Below are 14,404 nucleotides of genomic sequence, written 5' to 3' on the forward strand. Positions count from 1 at the left end.
GCCCTTTTTTTAGGCCTCGTCCTTAGGTGATAACGGTACTTGATAATGATACTTAAGACAATAACAACTGCAATTTATTTTCCGCAATACAGGTGATTTATTATTAGTTTAGGGGAGCAGCTGCGCACTGTGTGGAGACACGTAATTAGTTGCTAGCCGCTTGTCAGCCGGGGGATTAAAAATAATATAGTGTAAACCACAGGGGATTGGGGTTTGTGATCAGCATTAAAAGTCATTAATTGGCAATGGCAATCACATACTTTTTCAAGAATATCGGCCGATACTGATTGATGACAGTGTGATTGGCACGCTCAAACTTAGTGGATGGAATCATGAAGAAGGAAGAGAGGACTACCTCTCATTATTGAAACTGATCTGAGATCAGCAGCTATAGCATGGGTAACCAAAGTGAGGCCCGGGGGCCAAAATCGGCCCGCCGAGTCGTCTCATTTGGCCCACCAAAGGGTGGCTTCCCAAAATGTTATACATATTCATACTCTTTTTAGGCTCACACAATCACTGAGGGCGTGTCCGCAAGGCTAACATGTTGCCATCTGTTGAACGTGATGCTCTCCACTACCTAAATAACGGTGGTATTGGATTACATTTTTACTTATTGTGCAGCTGTACGCTTATAATTGCTGTAGCACATTTTCACTTTGGCTCTTGGAGACCAATAGTTGGCACTTCTGATCTAGCCTTTCTGATTCAAAAGAGAAAATGTATCCTTGTAATTTTCGTGCGATTACAACAAAATTATCCTCTTTGTGTGTTTTTTATTTTAAATATAATATATACATCATCATACATGTAATATAGCACCATATTAAAGGCCAAATGTGGTGTTCTAATAGTATAAAGCAAGGATGCCCAAAGTGGGGCCTGTGGGCAAAATTTGGCCCACCGTGTCATTTGGTTTGGCCCGCCGAAGGGTGCTGCCAAATTAAGCATATTCATACTGACCTCTTCCAAGCTTCACAATCATTGATGGTATGTTCATAAGGCTACACTGTTAAAAAGTCAGATTTTACTGTAAAAACCACCGCACATTTTATTGTAAAATTCTGGCGACTGAGCTGCCAGTGTTTTTAATCGTACAATCTATATAGATTTTTTTTTATAGACTAACTAATTTAAGAACCCCTGCTTTACGATAAAGTTGCAGCCTTTTGACACTCTATGGAAAAAGATAATCTTGGTCGCCATGCTACACCTACATTCTATAACAAAAACCTAAACTCTTCATAATTTAGCATTTTCCATTCGTCTAATGTGTCTGGGTAAAGTTTCAGAGCGACCCTATGAAATATCTAGGACAAACTGGTTACGGAACAACACCTGGAAATGGCGAAAAATCTGCAGAAAATGAACTTTTTTGAATTTTTTGAGGTTGACAATGTAGAAAAGATGCAGAGTTGCATGTGAACTGAATTAGGCACATGACTGCGTAACAATTTCTGCTACCTTATATTCATATATGGCAGTATGAGGCTAAATTCCTCCCTTGTGGTGCTGGTGCATGGTAAAAATCACTATTTGGCCCGTGGACCATTGGCACATTTTTACTTGGGCCCTCGCAGGCAAAATGTTTGGGCACCCCTGAGTTAGACAAACTTATAACCTGAACACAGTTGGATGTTCAACAGGAGAAGGATTCTTAACAATCATCAAAACTAATTTTAATATGGATAAAGCAGTCTAAAATTAAGATACTTTACATAATGAATGTAGTGGTGGGAACGTTTAAATATTTACATTTTCAATATTATTTAATGCACTACTCTTGTTCTCTACCAAAAGTCATCCAAAGATTTTGCTACATTGATTCCCATCATGCTAATGGCTTTTCCAAGTAAAATAACTTACGTGCGTCACAAGGTTACTTCCATCAACTATGTCCATGAACAAAAATACCATTCTGAGAAAGTATTCTCCTTCAAGCAATCTATATCGCCAAAAATAAAGTAACACCACACTGTACATTGGTACGCAGCCTACACAGGGAACTTTATAGCTTAAAAAAAACCTGGTTGTACTCTACAGTATTTTACCTCATGCAATTACTTACAGTATGTATTATCTCTTCTTCTCAGGATTGAAAAAACGTACCAGGAAGGCCTTTGGTATACGGAAGAAAGAGAAAGACAATGACTCTGCGTAAGTTGTATTCTCTGTTACTCGTCATTCTGTCTGATCTCTAACCAGATAACCGTTTACTGCTGAAAGTATTTATGTGGTGCATCACAAAACAAGTAGGAACATTTATAGGATTAATAATAGGTTAATTTTAATCTATAACATTTTAGCTACTCATATACTCACAGTACTTTTGACATGCGTATCTGATACAATACAAGCCTTTTGTAGTTTGATTTGGTATTGACTTAATTAGTATAAGCAAAGGCATTCCATTTATACTCTTATTTCTCTTCTCTTCTGCTTTTATTTCATACAGGGGGTCCCCAGACAGAGAGGGGGGTGTAAGTACCTGTACATTTAATGCAGTGTATCCATCGAATATTGTCTTTTATTTATTTATTTTCTTTAGATTATTCGCTTGTGAAATGCATTCAAAAGTTGATGTAAGAAACTGCATAGATATTTGTTTGTTGTAACTACTTAAGATGACGCTCAAAATGTTAAGCACAATCAATTAATCATCTACTTTTAATTTGTTTGTCCTTTTCACTTGCCAGGAACCCCAAGAGGTTGAATCGGTACTGACTACAGTCCTCATAGTACACTAGCCTGTAGAGTAGAGCGCAGTATGTGCATCTTAGACCCTTTAGAGATCATTGTTTCTATTAGTAGAATGAATGAATACACAATAATGAATAAATAAAAGTCAATTCAATTAGATTTTTTTTGTGAGATTTAGACTCCGAACCCAGTGGTACCTCGGTTTTTGTTAGTAATCTGTTCTAAAAGGTTAGCTGAAAACCAATTCGTACAAAACCCAAAGCGATTTAATGTAAATCCAATTAATCCGTTCCAGACACCCGAATATATTAACACAAAACACATTTAGAGAGAATAATTGTTGGCCAAGACGGTGATGAGTGATTTAGGAGGAGGGCAGGGTAGAGCCATGTAACCTTTGTACATTGTTAGTTCTTTCTTGATTTTAATAGTGTTTTTTTTAAACTTCTTTATCAAAGTGCTGGCACTCGCAACTTTCTTTGGGCCCCTTGTGGGATATTTTGCAGTTGTATTTAAGAAAAAAAACAACACACGGACTGAGTCACCAACACGTGGTATTCTTTGTTTGGGAGTTTGATTGCGGAAATGATATGCGTACAAAAGGACTAGTTTGTTACATGCATATTGGCCATATGATAACCGAGATAATATACAAAATACTTTGTTAGAAACTAAATCATATGAAATGTGGGGCGTAGAAAAACCGATGCACAACTGTATTTCGTTGACATTCTATACACTCTTAATATTATCAAGGGATGTTTTTTGCTTTATTGACTGATGGTGGTCTGTATTTTGTCATCTTCTCTTTGCAGTCTCAAAGAAAGACCAATGGCGCCCCAAATGGATTTTATGGAGAAATCGACTGGGACAGATATGTAAGGATAACGTATTTAGTCATTTTATCACATAAGAACCTAATGTATAGCCACATTAACCTAAAGCACTTAACGTGACAAAGGCGCAATTTATCTCCCGATATAAGTGTAAATGGAGCTTTACAGTACATTGACTCACTGTGTTTCAGAACTCCCCTGAGGTGGATGACGAGGGTTATAGCATCAGACCTGAAGATGAGGCGGAGAAGCCAAATATCCTCATGAACTGCTCGATTAATCTGAGTTTACCATGGATGAGCAAAATCCTTTTTAGGTTTTTTTAGTACACATAAATTATCATGGGCTGTTAGGAATTGTGTGTATTTCACATGAAACATATTCTGGGATAATGTACAACCTTAAATATTTAATAAGGATGGTTTTTTATCAATATAGTATGGAATTTTACAAAAGTAAATCACTATATTACCTTTGAATCTTATTATTTTTTTGTACACATGCAGCATAGTACATGAAAACTATGCTAAATCCGCCTGCAACACACTTCACAAATGTGGCATCAAACGCAATGGACACAATGCATTGAAAACACAGTAACATAACTTTTTCCCCCTTCAAAATACTGTCAGATTAATACCAGAGTGGATTTAGGATTGACGAAGATCCGGGGCTTCAGCCCAAATGAGTGAGATTTTTTTAGCATGCGTTAAAGCAGACAAAAAGCACTGGATTACAAGCAAAATTATTATTACCCAAGCTTGTTTGTATTTTTCCCATGTAACTACATTACTGTACGTTGTACCATAACTTTTCTGACAGTTAGCTAACATTTAACAAACCAGCTGAGTAATGTCAAACAATTTTCATATCAGATTCACAAACCTAAATCAACACCCGTTTCATCATAGCGGGCAGTGTTGTCAGTCTGTCTTGGTACTTTTACTTGAAAAAAATCCTATTCGTCATATTTACAGTCTTCTCATGGCTCAGGCAGGCAGCTGAAGTGTTTCTTCTACAGGGGAGACTCAGGCAAGCTGCATGCAGGCTACTTTACACAGTTGCTGCCTCTCTGGTATTGCAGGCTACTTTTACAAAAGTAGAATTCAGATTCTGAGCTTTTCAGAAACCATCCAGAGCCTGCTAATTATAATGCAAATACATGCAAAAATACCAAATACAAATTTCGCTACAAATGCAGCCCTAAGGATCACATTGTTGACTTGCTCATGGTATTGTTGGTTGAACAAATATTTGAAACGTAAAACATAAACTTTCCTTGACTCTTCACGTCCACGTTGCCCTAAGACACATTTCTTCTCCTCCGATGAGTCAGAAGGAGAGGAGGACCACAGGAAAAAGTTCAAAATTAAGATCAAACCCCTCCCGGCAGATCAAGTTGTGGCAGTGCCCTCGTTTGAAGAGCTCAAAGCCTCCATAGGCAACATTTCTTTATCCCCATCTCCTCTGGTGAGTTACATGAATAACATTGTTGCTTTTCAGTAATGTTGTGTAATGTGGTTGATGTTTATGATTATGTGTAAATTGCTCATTTTCGTCCTCTTAAATGCTACTATATAGTGTTACTGCTCGTTAGGGCGTATCTACAATATGTAAACAGTAACTCAAAATGGCAAAAAAAAATCACATAAATGACCTTTTACACCTAAATCCAGACACATTATTTTGGAGATATTAGGTGAGGTTTCACACTACATCCGTGTGTTTTTAATCAAAACTCCTGTTTGTTTCCCCTGTATCGCAGTATATGAACAGTACCGGTAATCGAACATTGGCGTGGACCAAGTCATCTACGAGAACAATCCCAGCGTCTATATTATACAATGGGAGAAATAAACATCTAATACTCTGCAAAGGGGCTAAAGTTACAAAATCAGCAAAGAAATGAACAACCTGAAATCTTTATGGTGGATTAATTTTAACAGAGAGTGATAAAATAACAACAAAAACATTAAAAACAAAAACCTTTCATTTGTTACGAAGCCCTATCAAAGACACATTTCTGTTTTTTACTGCCAGAACAGAAAATAAATATCTACCTATCAGTCTATCTAAAGGTTAGAGAGGAATTTGTATTTGGTTGAGCAAGAATAACTACCAAACCACAAGGAATGGGAACCCTATTTTGCTGCTGAGCATAAAGTGAACTATTTCCACTTTGAATTATAAACTCATGGCCCATCATTAAACCTAAAGTTCAACATGATTACCCATTTCTAATAATATCTCAGTGACCACAGAATTCTGCCATTCATGTGGCATCTGTGGGACATCTGCTGATGACCGGCTGCCAAAAGAGCACAGTACCTAATTTTAAGAAGCTGTTAATGATAGCCAAAATTAGCAGTAGGAATTGTGAGTAATTCCTCTATTTAGCACTGAGGAGGGTAGCTTCGGTGACCATGCTGAATAATTTATGTAGGAAAGTGGGCACACCGAACCTTTGTGTCATTTAACTGTTTGAGGTTGCCAGTAGTCACTTGAGCTCTGTATCTCAATAATTAATTTGTGCTTCAGTGGCATCGCCCGGTATTGACCACATCTGTGTTGACCCGATCATGTGTGAAGGTCTATTTATGCTGAAAGTGGTTGTGTTCATTTATGCAGTAGACTCAACCAGAGGTGCACTATATGGTGACATATATTGCCCTTATCAATACATATCTTGTTTTGTGTATTTGCCATCAAAACCAACTGAATTACAATGTAGAGCAAAATGTTATTTCTGCTTTTCTGTTCAAAGCGTCATTTTCATGTACCAAAATACATCTGTGCACAGAGACTTCATAGGGTACTACCTAAGTAAAGTGTAACTGCACAATCTAGAGGCGTACTCACACTAGGCCATTCATGCCGTGCAGGACTTTGGGCGTGATTTCCCCTCCCTCTTCTGGTCCCCAGCTGGCCTGTGATCATACTGAGCATTAGTGCTACAGCACATTTGCTTGTCCCATTACTTCCATTCTTCTTTTTTACTGCAATTTTCCTAATTATTCAGTAGAGGTGACAAAACAAATTTCTCGTTTAAGAGAAAAGTTGTTTAGCAGGCAGAAAGCATAAGTCTTGCAAGGAGCCAAAAGACCAAACCACGGGATTGTCCCCATGAGTGACAATGCACGCAACATGAAAGTAGTCGTGCACAGTGTACACTAAATTGTCTGCGCCGACTACAAAATGTCACCGGTGCTATTGTTGACTACAAATAAAGGAAGCTACTAAGCTAAATAGTTGACTAGTGTCATTTTGGTTAAGGTCTGCGTGCTCAACGATTGTAGTTTTAACCCACACATTAGGGGTCATTTTTATTTCCCACTTTGGATTAACCTATAGCAGGCCATTCAGAGTCAGGCAAAGTCCTGGATGTGGCCAGCGGGCCCTACTTTGCTTTTCTATTAAATATATAGTTATTTTGATACATACGTAATGGTTTGATTTGCAGTGTCAGATGGATATTAATTTGAAAGATATATGCTGATTGCGACTGTTTTTTAGGTACAACCCAGTGATGATGATCATGATAAGAAAACTAAACTACAAACATATTTATACAACATATTTTTAAATGAACTATTTAATCGAAATTGGCTTTGTATTTGACAGATCATGCAAGTACGTGTAATTCCACAGTCTGTTAGGTAGAATCATAACAATGCATTACACATTCACAATAACACCATCTTTGGAAATTCAGTACTACTTCAACTTTCGAGCCTAATTGGTTGTGTGACAGAGCTCTTAACTCGAACACTTTTATCTCAAATCAATGTCTCCCATTGAAATGAATTGGAAATATATTTAATTGGTGCTTGGCCGCCCCAAAACATTACCATTTTACCATGTCACATGCCTTTAAAAAATCAACTAACTTCTAGATAAGACATATTGTATAAAAATATACAACATAAAGTACTACCGGTACTAACAACTGCAGTAGTTTGATGAAGTAATGTAATATGTACAGTATTTACCTTGGAGAGTCAACTTCTTTGGTATCGCCTAATAGCTGCTACACTTTCAAACACACCATCAGCAGCTTTTCCATATTTTCATGGATAAATGTCTGCCGTGTAGATATTATTTTGATATTCTTGGTCGGCGTCATTCTGCTTCAGTATGGTGCAGACTGTCAGGTATACGCTCGAATTGCTTTGCCATGTGGCAACACGCTCTGTCTTGTGTTGGATGATTTCTTTAATTAAATGAATGTCATCCACTTCTTCTTCTCCTCACTGTCCTTCACACTCACGTTCTTCCTTCCCATGGTTGGAAAAACAAAGTTATTTCAATCTCAGGCTATAAGCTAATGCTAGCGCGTAAGACTACATGTTTTGGTCAGATCCTCTCAGAGTTCACTGTGACATTTGTTACGCCAACTAATGACAGGGATGTTTGTAACTCAGGTTTTTGCTCTAAACCTAAAGCATAACAATTAGCCAAGAGACAGCTCTTAAAACAAGTCTTAAGTCAAAGCACTCTTAAGTTGAGGTCCTACTGTATTGATTGATTACATTTGATGCAGTTGATGATTTACACATACATTTTGTTTTACTCTCCCTTCAGTCTTTTTTTCATATTTTTTCTTCTATTCTCCCCTTTTTTGTTGTTGCCTATTTGTAGAGGAGTCCGGTAAGCCTTTACCTTGCATGCTCAAGTGTTTTTTTATTTAATATTTTGCCATATATGTAGCTATATACTTTTATGGATGATGACATATTGACAAATCTTATTGATCCTGCAAGGTTTGCATATTTTCACAGCTTAGTCACTTAAAGTACTTTGAATCATTGAATCTAGTGTCTAAATAACACAGTAAGGAGACAAGGAATTCAAATTGTTCAAAATTTCAAAGTGCATTTTAAAACCTAGTCCTAAATTATGTATTTTTATTCAGCATATGCAAATAAAATAATAGCTGCAATTTTGTCAAGGAGAATCTAGGAATTACAAAATATTGCATTCAAAATTTCACATTTGAATAGTTTTATTTTGTAAAGCTAACATAATGCCATTGTTTTCATTAATTTACCTGTTTCAAGTTGAACTATTCTTTAATATGACACTACACCCTCTTCCGTTTGTTGATTAAAAACAAATCTGACGGACAGCATAGACTTGGGATGACCATCAGAGAAGCAAAAAGGTCATAGTCTCATCACTTCCTGTTTACATTGTAAGGACAACAATGATTGGTTACGAAAAGTGGCGTCCCGCAGTGTCCTGTTCCAATGTGTCCAATGGAATGAATAGTTTCCAGCATGCCCCTCCCCCTGTTGCATCACAGTAATCACTCATGGCTCACTGCACAACTGGAGCACGCACATGAGCGAAGGGTGGCGAGGAAAGGATTGATGGCGTGACGCAGAGAGATGGCGATATTGCAGTACAAACTAAAGACATGATACAGGAGAAAATTGAAATAAATTATTGGATGGCAGTCTTCGTGTTGGGTTTTAAAATAAGTGGCTATTGAAACAAATGACATTAAAATATACGTTGGCATTAAATCATACATCCATTTTAGCCTGCTTTTTATATGTATTGAGAAACACAGGATCTGAACATACAGAAATGTGGCGGGGGAAAAAATATTTGAAAATCCTCGAAAGCTGAGCATAAGACTTACCGGTTTCTGGCATCCTTCACTCTTGCTGCAGCTGTCACCCTCTGATTCACATGATGTCTGTGTTACTGATTTGTTACTCTCTGACCAGGTGTCTCTTCTCTCTTCCTTTTTGCTGGTCACAGAGACGTAGCCCGGTAAGTGTTCCTTTTCCACCGTCTTTGGTCGGGCTTGATATGTCACGTGGCTTCACTTGGTTAAACGCAAGCGAACATGCATAAATGGGATTAGTGGCTGAAGTGATTGCTTGAAACTGTCAAAGTCAGAGGTACAAATAAAAGATGTACAATCAAATATACATGTATATACAGTATACATGTACTGTAATATTTATTTATGAACAGCTACATGCTGGACCAATTTACTGGGATTTCAGTTTCAGCAGTTGGACTCTGGTGTCTTACTTCAGTCACTTAAGTTCCCACTGTGTCGCTTTTCTGGCTTTCCTCTCTCACCCTTTCTCCTTAATGTTTGTGCCCTTTCTGCCTTTTTTGGCCTGTGTTCATACATGCATGCACATAGACATGACTGTTTAGGAACATATCTTGACAGGCAATATCTTTTCTGTAGTACCTTTCCATTAGCAGTTACTGTAAATGTAATTTCCTGCTCTCTTCTCAGTACAGTAATTTTGCTCAGTGGTTCTCAACTGGTTTGGCTGCAGAGCCCACCATAACACCCCACCTCAAGGGGGGCTACACAATTTTTTTTCTAAATGTGCCCATCTACAATCCTTATGTGAGAAAGAACATTTATTTCTCTATTCTGTACATTCTAGATAGTAAAAAGCTGCCAGTTCAAGGCGGCTAACAATACAGATATTGAGTATACAATCTATTCCACCTTTAAAGAACTCTAAAAACCATTTAAAAAAATCCAGCACCATTTTATATACATGCTGTAAGTATGTGTGCAATGTAGTTACATGCACACTCATGATAACATGTAATAGTTATATTATTTTGCTTATTTTGATAACTATAGTTGCAATTGGGGGTTAAATCACCAAAAATGATTCCCGGGCACGGCACCGCTGCTGCCCACTGCTCCCCTCACCTCCCAGGGGGTGATCAAGGGGATGGGTCAAATGCAGAGGACAAATTTCACCACACCTAGTGTGTGTGTGACAATCATTGGTACTTTAACTTTAACTTTCTTTCCTGGGCGCATTGATTTCGAAGGCTGCATAGCATCTGTAGCAGTGGTTGCCATCCGCAACAAATACAGATCGAGCACTTTCTGTGTTTGCTGCCACTACTGGAAGATTTTGTAAGAGCCTTGGAGCGTTGTCATGTAGCACTATTGCGAAACATTTCAAATAAGAACATAAAACAGTGACTTACATAGTCCACAGTCACTGAGATGCCGAGTGATGGGATGGTTGTATCTTTCGGCCCTTGTGCACTTCTTGAGCTGCTAAATTTAGAATAATCCTCTGTCCTCAGATACAAAATGCTTGCTGGTGATGCTACCGGGTCTTATGCTATGTGCCATTTGTTGAGAGCCTTGTAATATCAAGTTGGTTGCATGTGAATTTTCAAAGTTCACCAAGTTTTGGGCTTAGTGCTGCTACCTTCTTCTATACAGGCACGAGTAATGATTTACAGTATGCGCTAGCATTAACTTTTACTAACTCAAAGACAATTCAGCAGCAGCAGAAGCAGCTCAAGCTCCTTTTTTATTTTATAGCAATTCGCAAACAACGTTACTAGCAGCTAGCTACCCACTAGTGGTCAGAGGAGCAGTTTGGTAAAAAAAAAAGTAGTTTAGAGGTTTTATCTTTTACAAAAACAATGTTTGAATCTCAGTAAAACTAAAATAATGCTATTTGGTAATAGTAGAAAAGAGCATCATACACAAATACAAATAGACGGAGTAGACATAGAAAGGGTAAAAGAAACTAGATTTTTGGGAGTATTAATAGATGATCAAATGAACTGGAAATCTCATATACAAAACATACAACATAAGGTGGCAAAAAACATTTCAGTAATGAATAAAGCAAAATATGTCCTGGGCCAAAAATCACTACATATTCTCTACTGCTCGCTAGTGTTACCATATCTGAGTTATTGTGCAGAAATATGGGGAAATAACTACAAATGTGCGCTACATTCGCTAACCGTGTTACAAAAAAGATCAGTTAGAATAATACATAATGTTGGATATAGAGAACACACAAACCCTTTATTTATTACGGTAAGTCAGAAATATTAAAGTTCGGTGATTTGGTAAAATTGCAAACAGCTAAAATGATGTACAAAGCAAACTATAACCTGCTACCAAAGAATGTACAACAATTCTTCTCAACTAAAGAGGAGAAATATAACCTTAGAGGAAAAAATTATTTAAAACATGTATATGCACGTACAACACCTAGAACTTTTAGCATATCAGTATGTGGAATTAAATTATGGAATGGATAAAGTAAAGAAGTTAAAAATTGTACTGATATGATCCAGTTTAAGAGGTTGTTCAAAATAATAGTGCTTACAGAGTACAAAAAAGAAGAATTATGAGAAATACTTTCAACCTTATTGAAAATAAGATATTCTTCATCTCAGTATGTTAATAATGACTGAATTAATTAATTAATTACATATTACAAAACTGTTGTATACTAATTCATAGATGTTATTTTATTATATAAAAAGGTCAGTAAATGATTCTATGTATTTGTAAACGCTTTGAAGTGGGAAAGGGGTAGGATTAAATAAGCTTTGCTTCTTCCTACTCCTTTTCGGGCATGATGTAAAATGAAATGATATGAAATTGTGTGATGTATTATGATGTAAGTGTGTTCATGTTCGAAATAAACTAAAGAAAGAAAGAAAGAAAAGAAAGAATGTCATTATAACTTTGTTAGTATGCAGGTCATGGCATGTAAATGGGGTGTTGTTGGCATGTTTTAAAAGCTTTATGGTCGAAATATATTCATCATATTACCTGCATTGTTAGCCATCTAGTACTAGCAGTTTTTTACTATTTAAATTGCACAAAAAAGGAAAATACATGCATGTCCTTGTCTCACATAGGGATTGTGACTGACGGGTAACAACAAACAACGAACCAAATTGCGAAAATTTTGCGACTCAAATTTCTCAAATATCTTATATTTCATGAAAAGACGGTGCTTTTTGTATTTGAAGTAGTGCAAAAAAACAGTGTGCACAGCACAAACAAGTTTGATGAACATTTCAGGAACCATAAAATTTATTTTGTCTGTAAAGGTTTTCACATTACATGGTATATCTGAGGACTTGAATCAGAATATCTAGTAGGGACGTGTCGATTAACATGTTGTATCGAGAGACTTACTCCCTGAGTTTGTAGAGAATAACAAAAAAGGGATTTTGTAATAATAAGGAAGAAAAAAAAAGAACAAATATTGATCTAATCACTTTTGTATAGTTTAAATGCAGTTACTATATACTAGGTATCGATGGTATCGACATCTGAATCGATCACCCTACTTTTTGTTGGAGCTTTAGCGGTTAGCTTCTTATGTTGTCCTGCTTTTCCTTTTCCTCTGCTCCTCCAGTGATAATGATATTTGAAAGAAACACTTTATTTTCTACCATGGTGGTGAGGATTATTATCGCATAAATATTACAGTATATTCAGCAGTGGTGGTGAGGATTAGTATCTTATATGCATTACAGTATCTTTAGCACTGAGGATAAACGATGTGTTCGAGCAGGTGTTCTGGCAAGACACGCACACTCCCGGAATTCATGAACACATCCCCTGCAAGTGCGTTAAAAGGAATTTGGAAAAGTAGTTGTTTCGCATAGCGTGCATCCCTTTTTGAAGGAATCTTTCCCGTGAGTATAATCTTTGGCCATGTAAACACACAGCTGCGATAAAACTCATCGGCCAAAAGCCGATCAGTAAAAAAAGGCAAATATCGGCCCTATTTCCGATTGAAAAAGATTTTTTTTTAAATACAAATTCGACTTTTCTTCTGATTAATTCTGTAAGTATGTTTAAAAAAATAACAACAGGTCCATTTACTCTGATAACCATCTCCAGACTAGCCCATTAGTTGGAATTGGGCACGCAATTAAACGCCTCCCTGCCCACTTCCCCCGTCATACCTGGGAGTCCTCATTGTGGGCGGTATTCTCCCATGCAACACAACGTGGGCTGCAGCCGTGAGATGCTGACTCGCTTTTATATTGCACTCTTTTCCTCGAGATATTTACAGCTGTAGCCCTCTCCTGCTCACAGCACCCCGCCATTTCCTGAGCCACGTTAAGCCCCTATTCAATGTCCTTTCTCTCCCCCTCAATTGTGACTATAAGTTGCCCAGAAACATGGCACGCTGCTCTTGGCGACTTAGCAAACACATAGTACAGACAAGAAGGAAAGGTGCATTCAATACCCACGTAAAACCCACCAGTTGAGAATCACTGCTCTAAGCCTGTATTGTGACCTTGCCATGATCATAATAAGAATAAGAATGTGAATGTTTTGTAATGTTATTGATTAAGTAAATATATATATATATATATATATATATATATTTTTTATTTTTTTTATTTTATTTTATTTTTTTTTTTTTATCTTATTCTGAGAAAAAAAATACATTTGGTAGAAAATGAATTGCTAGAATGGAAAACAAAATGTAGTTGCAGTGTGATTTAATACGGTTAGATTAGTAGAAACAACAAAGGTGTATTTTGGCACAAATGAAAATATTTTTTTTTATTATTAAGCCATGTAATAATGACTATTTTTTGAGTACTACAATAATAAAGGCATAATATATAAAGGTAGTCATGTTTCCTTACTGTATACTCTCTATCTCTGTTTGTGTCTTTGGATTTAATCTAATATTCATTCCTTCACCTTCCCTCGTATTAGGCTTCTTTCCATTTGTCCATCCACTCATTTTTCTTGCCCAGAAGAGAATATTATATAGACAGTTTTCCCTCATTTCTTGTTTGTTTACATCGTAGAGATTTGTGCATTTGTGTTTTTCAACTTAATTCTTCATGTTTTTAGGGATTGAAAAGTAACCCCTCCAGTAAGTATCAGTTTTTTTAAACTTTCTGCTCAGCTCCCTTGGTAATCATACAGTACTGGTGCAATGAGATATAGAAGTCTTATGTTAGACATGTTAAATGTGATGCCCAGGTGAAGAGATTGTCAGACCAAGACGTGTTGTTCCTTCTGTGCCTACTACGGCCCCCACACCAGCTCCCGTACTCAAAGCCCCTAGGTA

The 14,404-nt window shown here is 36.9% G+C and overlaps 1 protein-coding gene across 10 annotated transcripts in view; it reads left to right on the top strand.

Moving 5' to 3' along the window:
• sgip1a (SH3GL interacting endocytic adaptor 1a) overlaps nt 1-14,404 on the top strand; it is a 93,546-nt gene that overhangs the window by 38,643 nt on the left and 40,499 nt on the right. For 7 of the 10 annotated variants that reach the window (XM_061975758.2, XM_061975757.2, XM_061975765.2 and 4 more), the window contains 9 exons: nt 2,094-2,157; nt 2,456-2,480; nt 2,697-2,717; nt 3,516-3,578; nt 3,728-3,791; nt 4,828-5,006; nt 9,303-9,314; nt 14,185-14,206; nt 14,317-14,401. In XM_061975758.2, coding sequence (XP_061831742.2) covers nt 2,094-2,157; nt 2,456-2,480; nt 2,697-2,717; nt 3,516-3,578; nt 3,728-3,791; nt 4,828-5,006; nt 9,303-9,314; nt 14,185-14,206; nt 14,317-14,401 — 535 coding nt within the window. The remainder of the gene's footprint in view (nt 1-2,093; nt 2,158-2,455; nt 2,481-2,696; nt 2,718-3,515; nt 3,579-3,727; nt 3,792-4,827; nt 5,007-9,302; nt 9,315-14,184; nt 14,207-14,316; nt 14,402-14,404) is intronic. The other 3 variants (XM_061975769.2, XM_061975763.2, XM_061975768.2) reach the window with 1 other exon arrangement.

This window comes from Nerophis lumbriciformis, linkage group LG14, assembly GCF_033978685.3.
Source record: "Nerophis lumbriciformis linkage group LG14, RoL_Nlum_v2.1, whole genome shotgun sequence".
Classification (NCBI taxonomy): Eukaryota; Metazoa; Chordata; class Actinopteri; order Syngnathiformes; family Syngnathidae; genus Nerophis; species Nerophis lumbriciformis.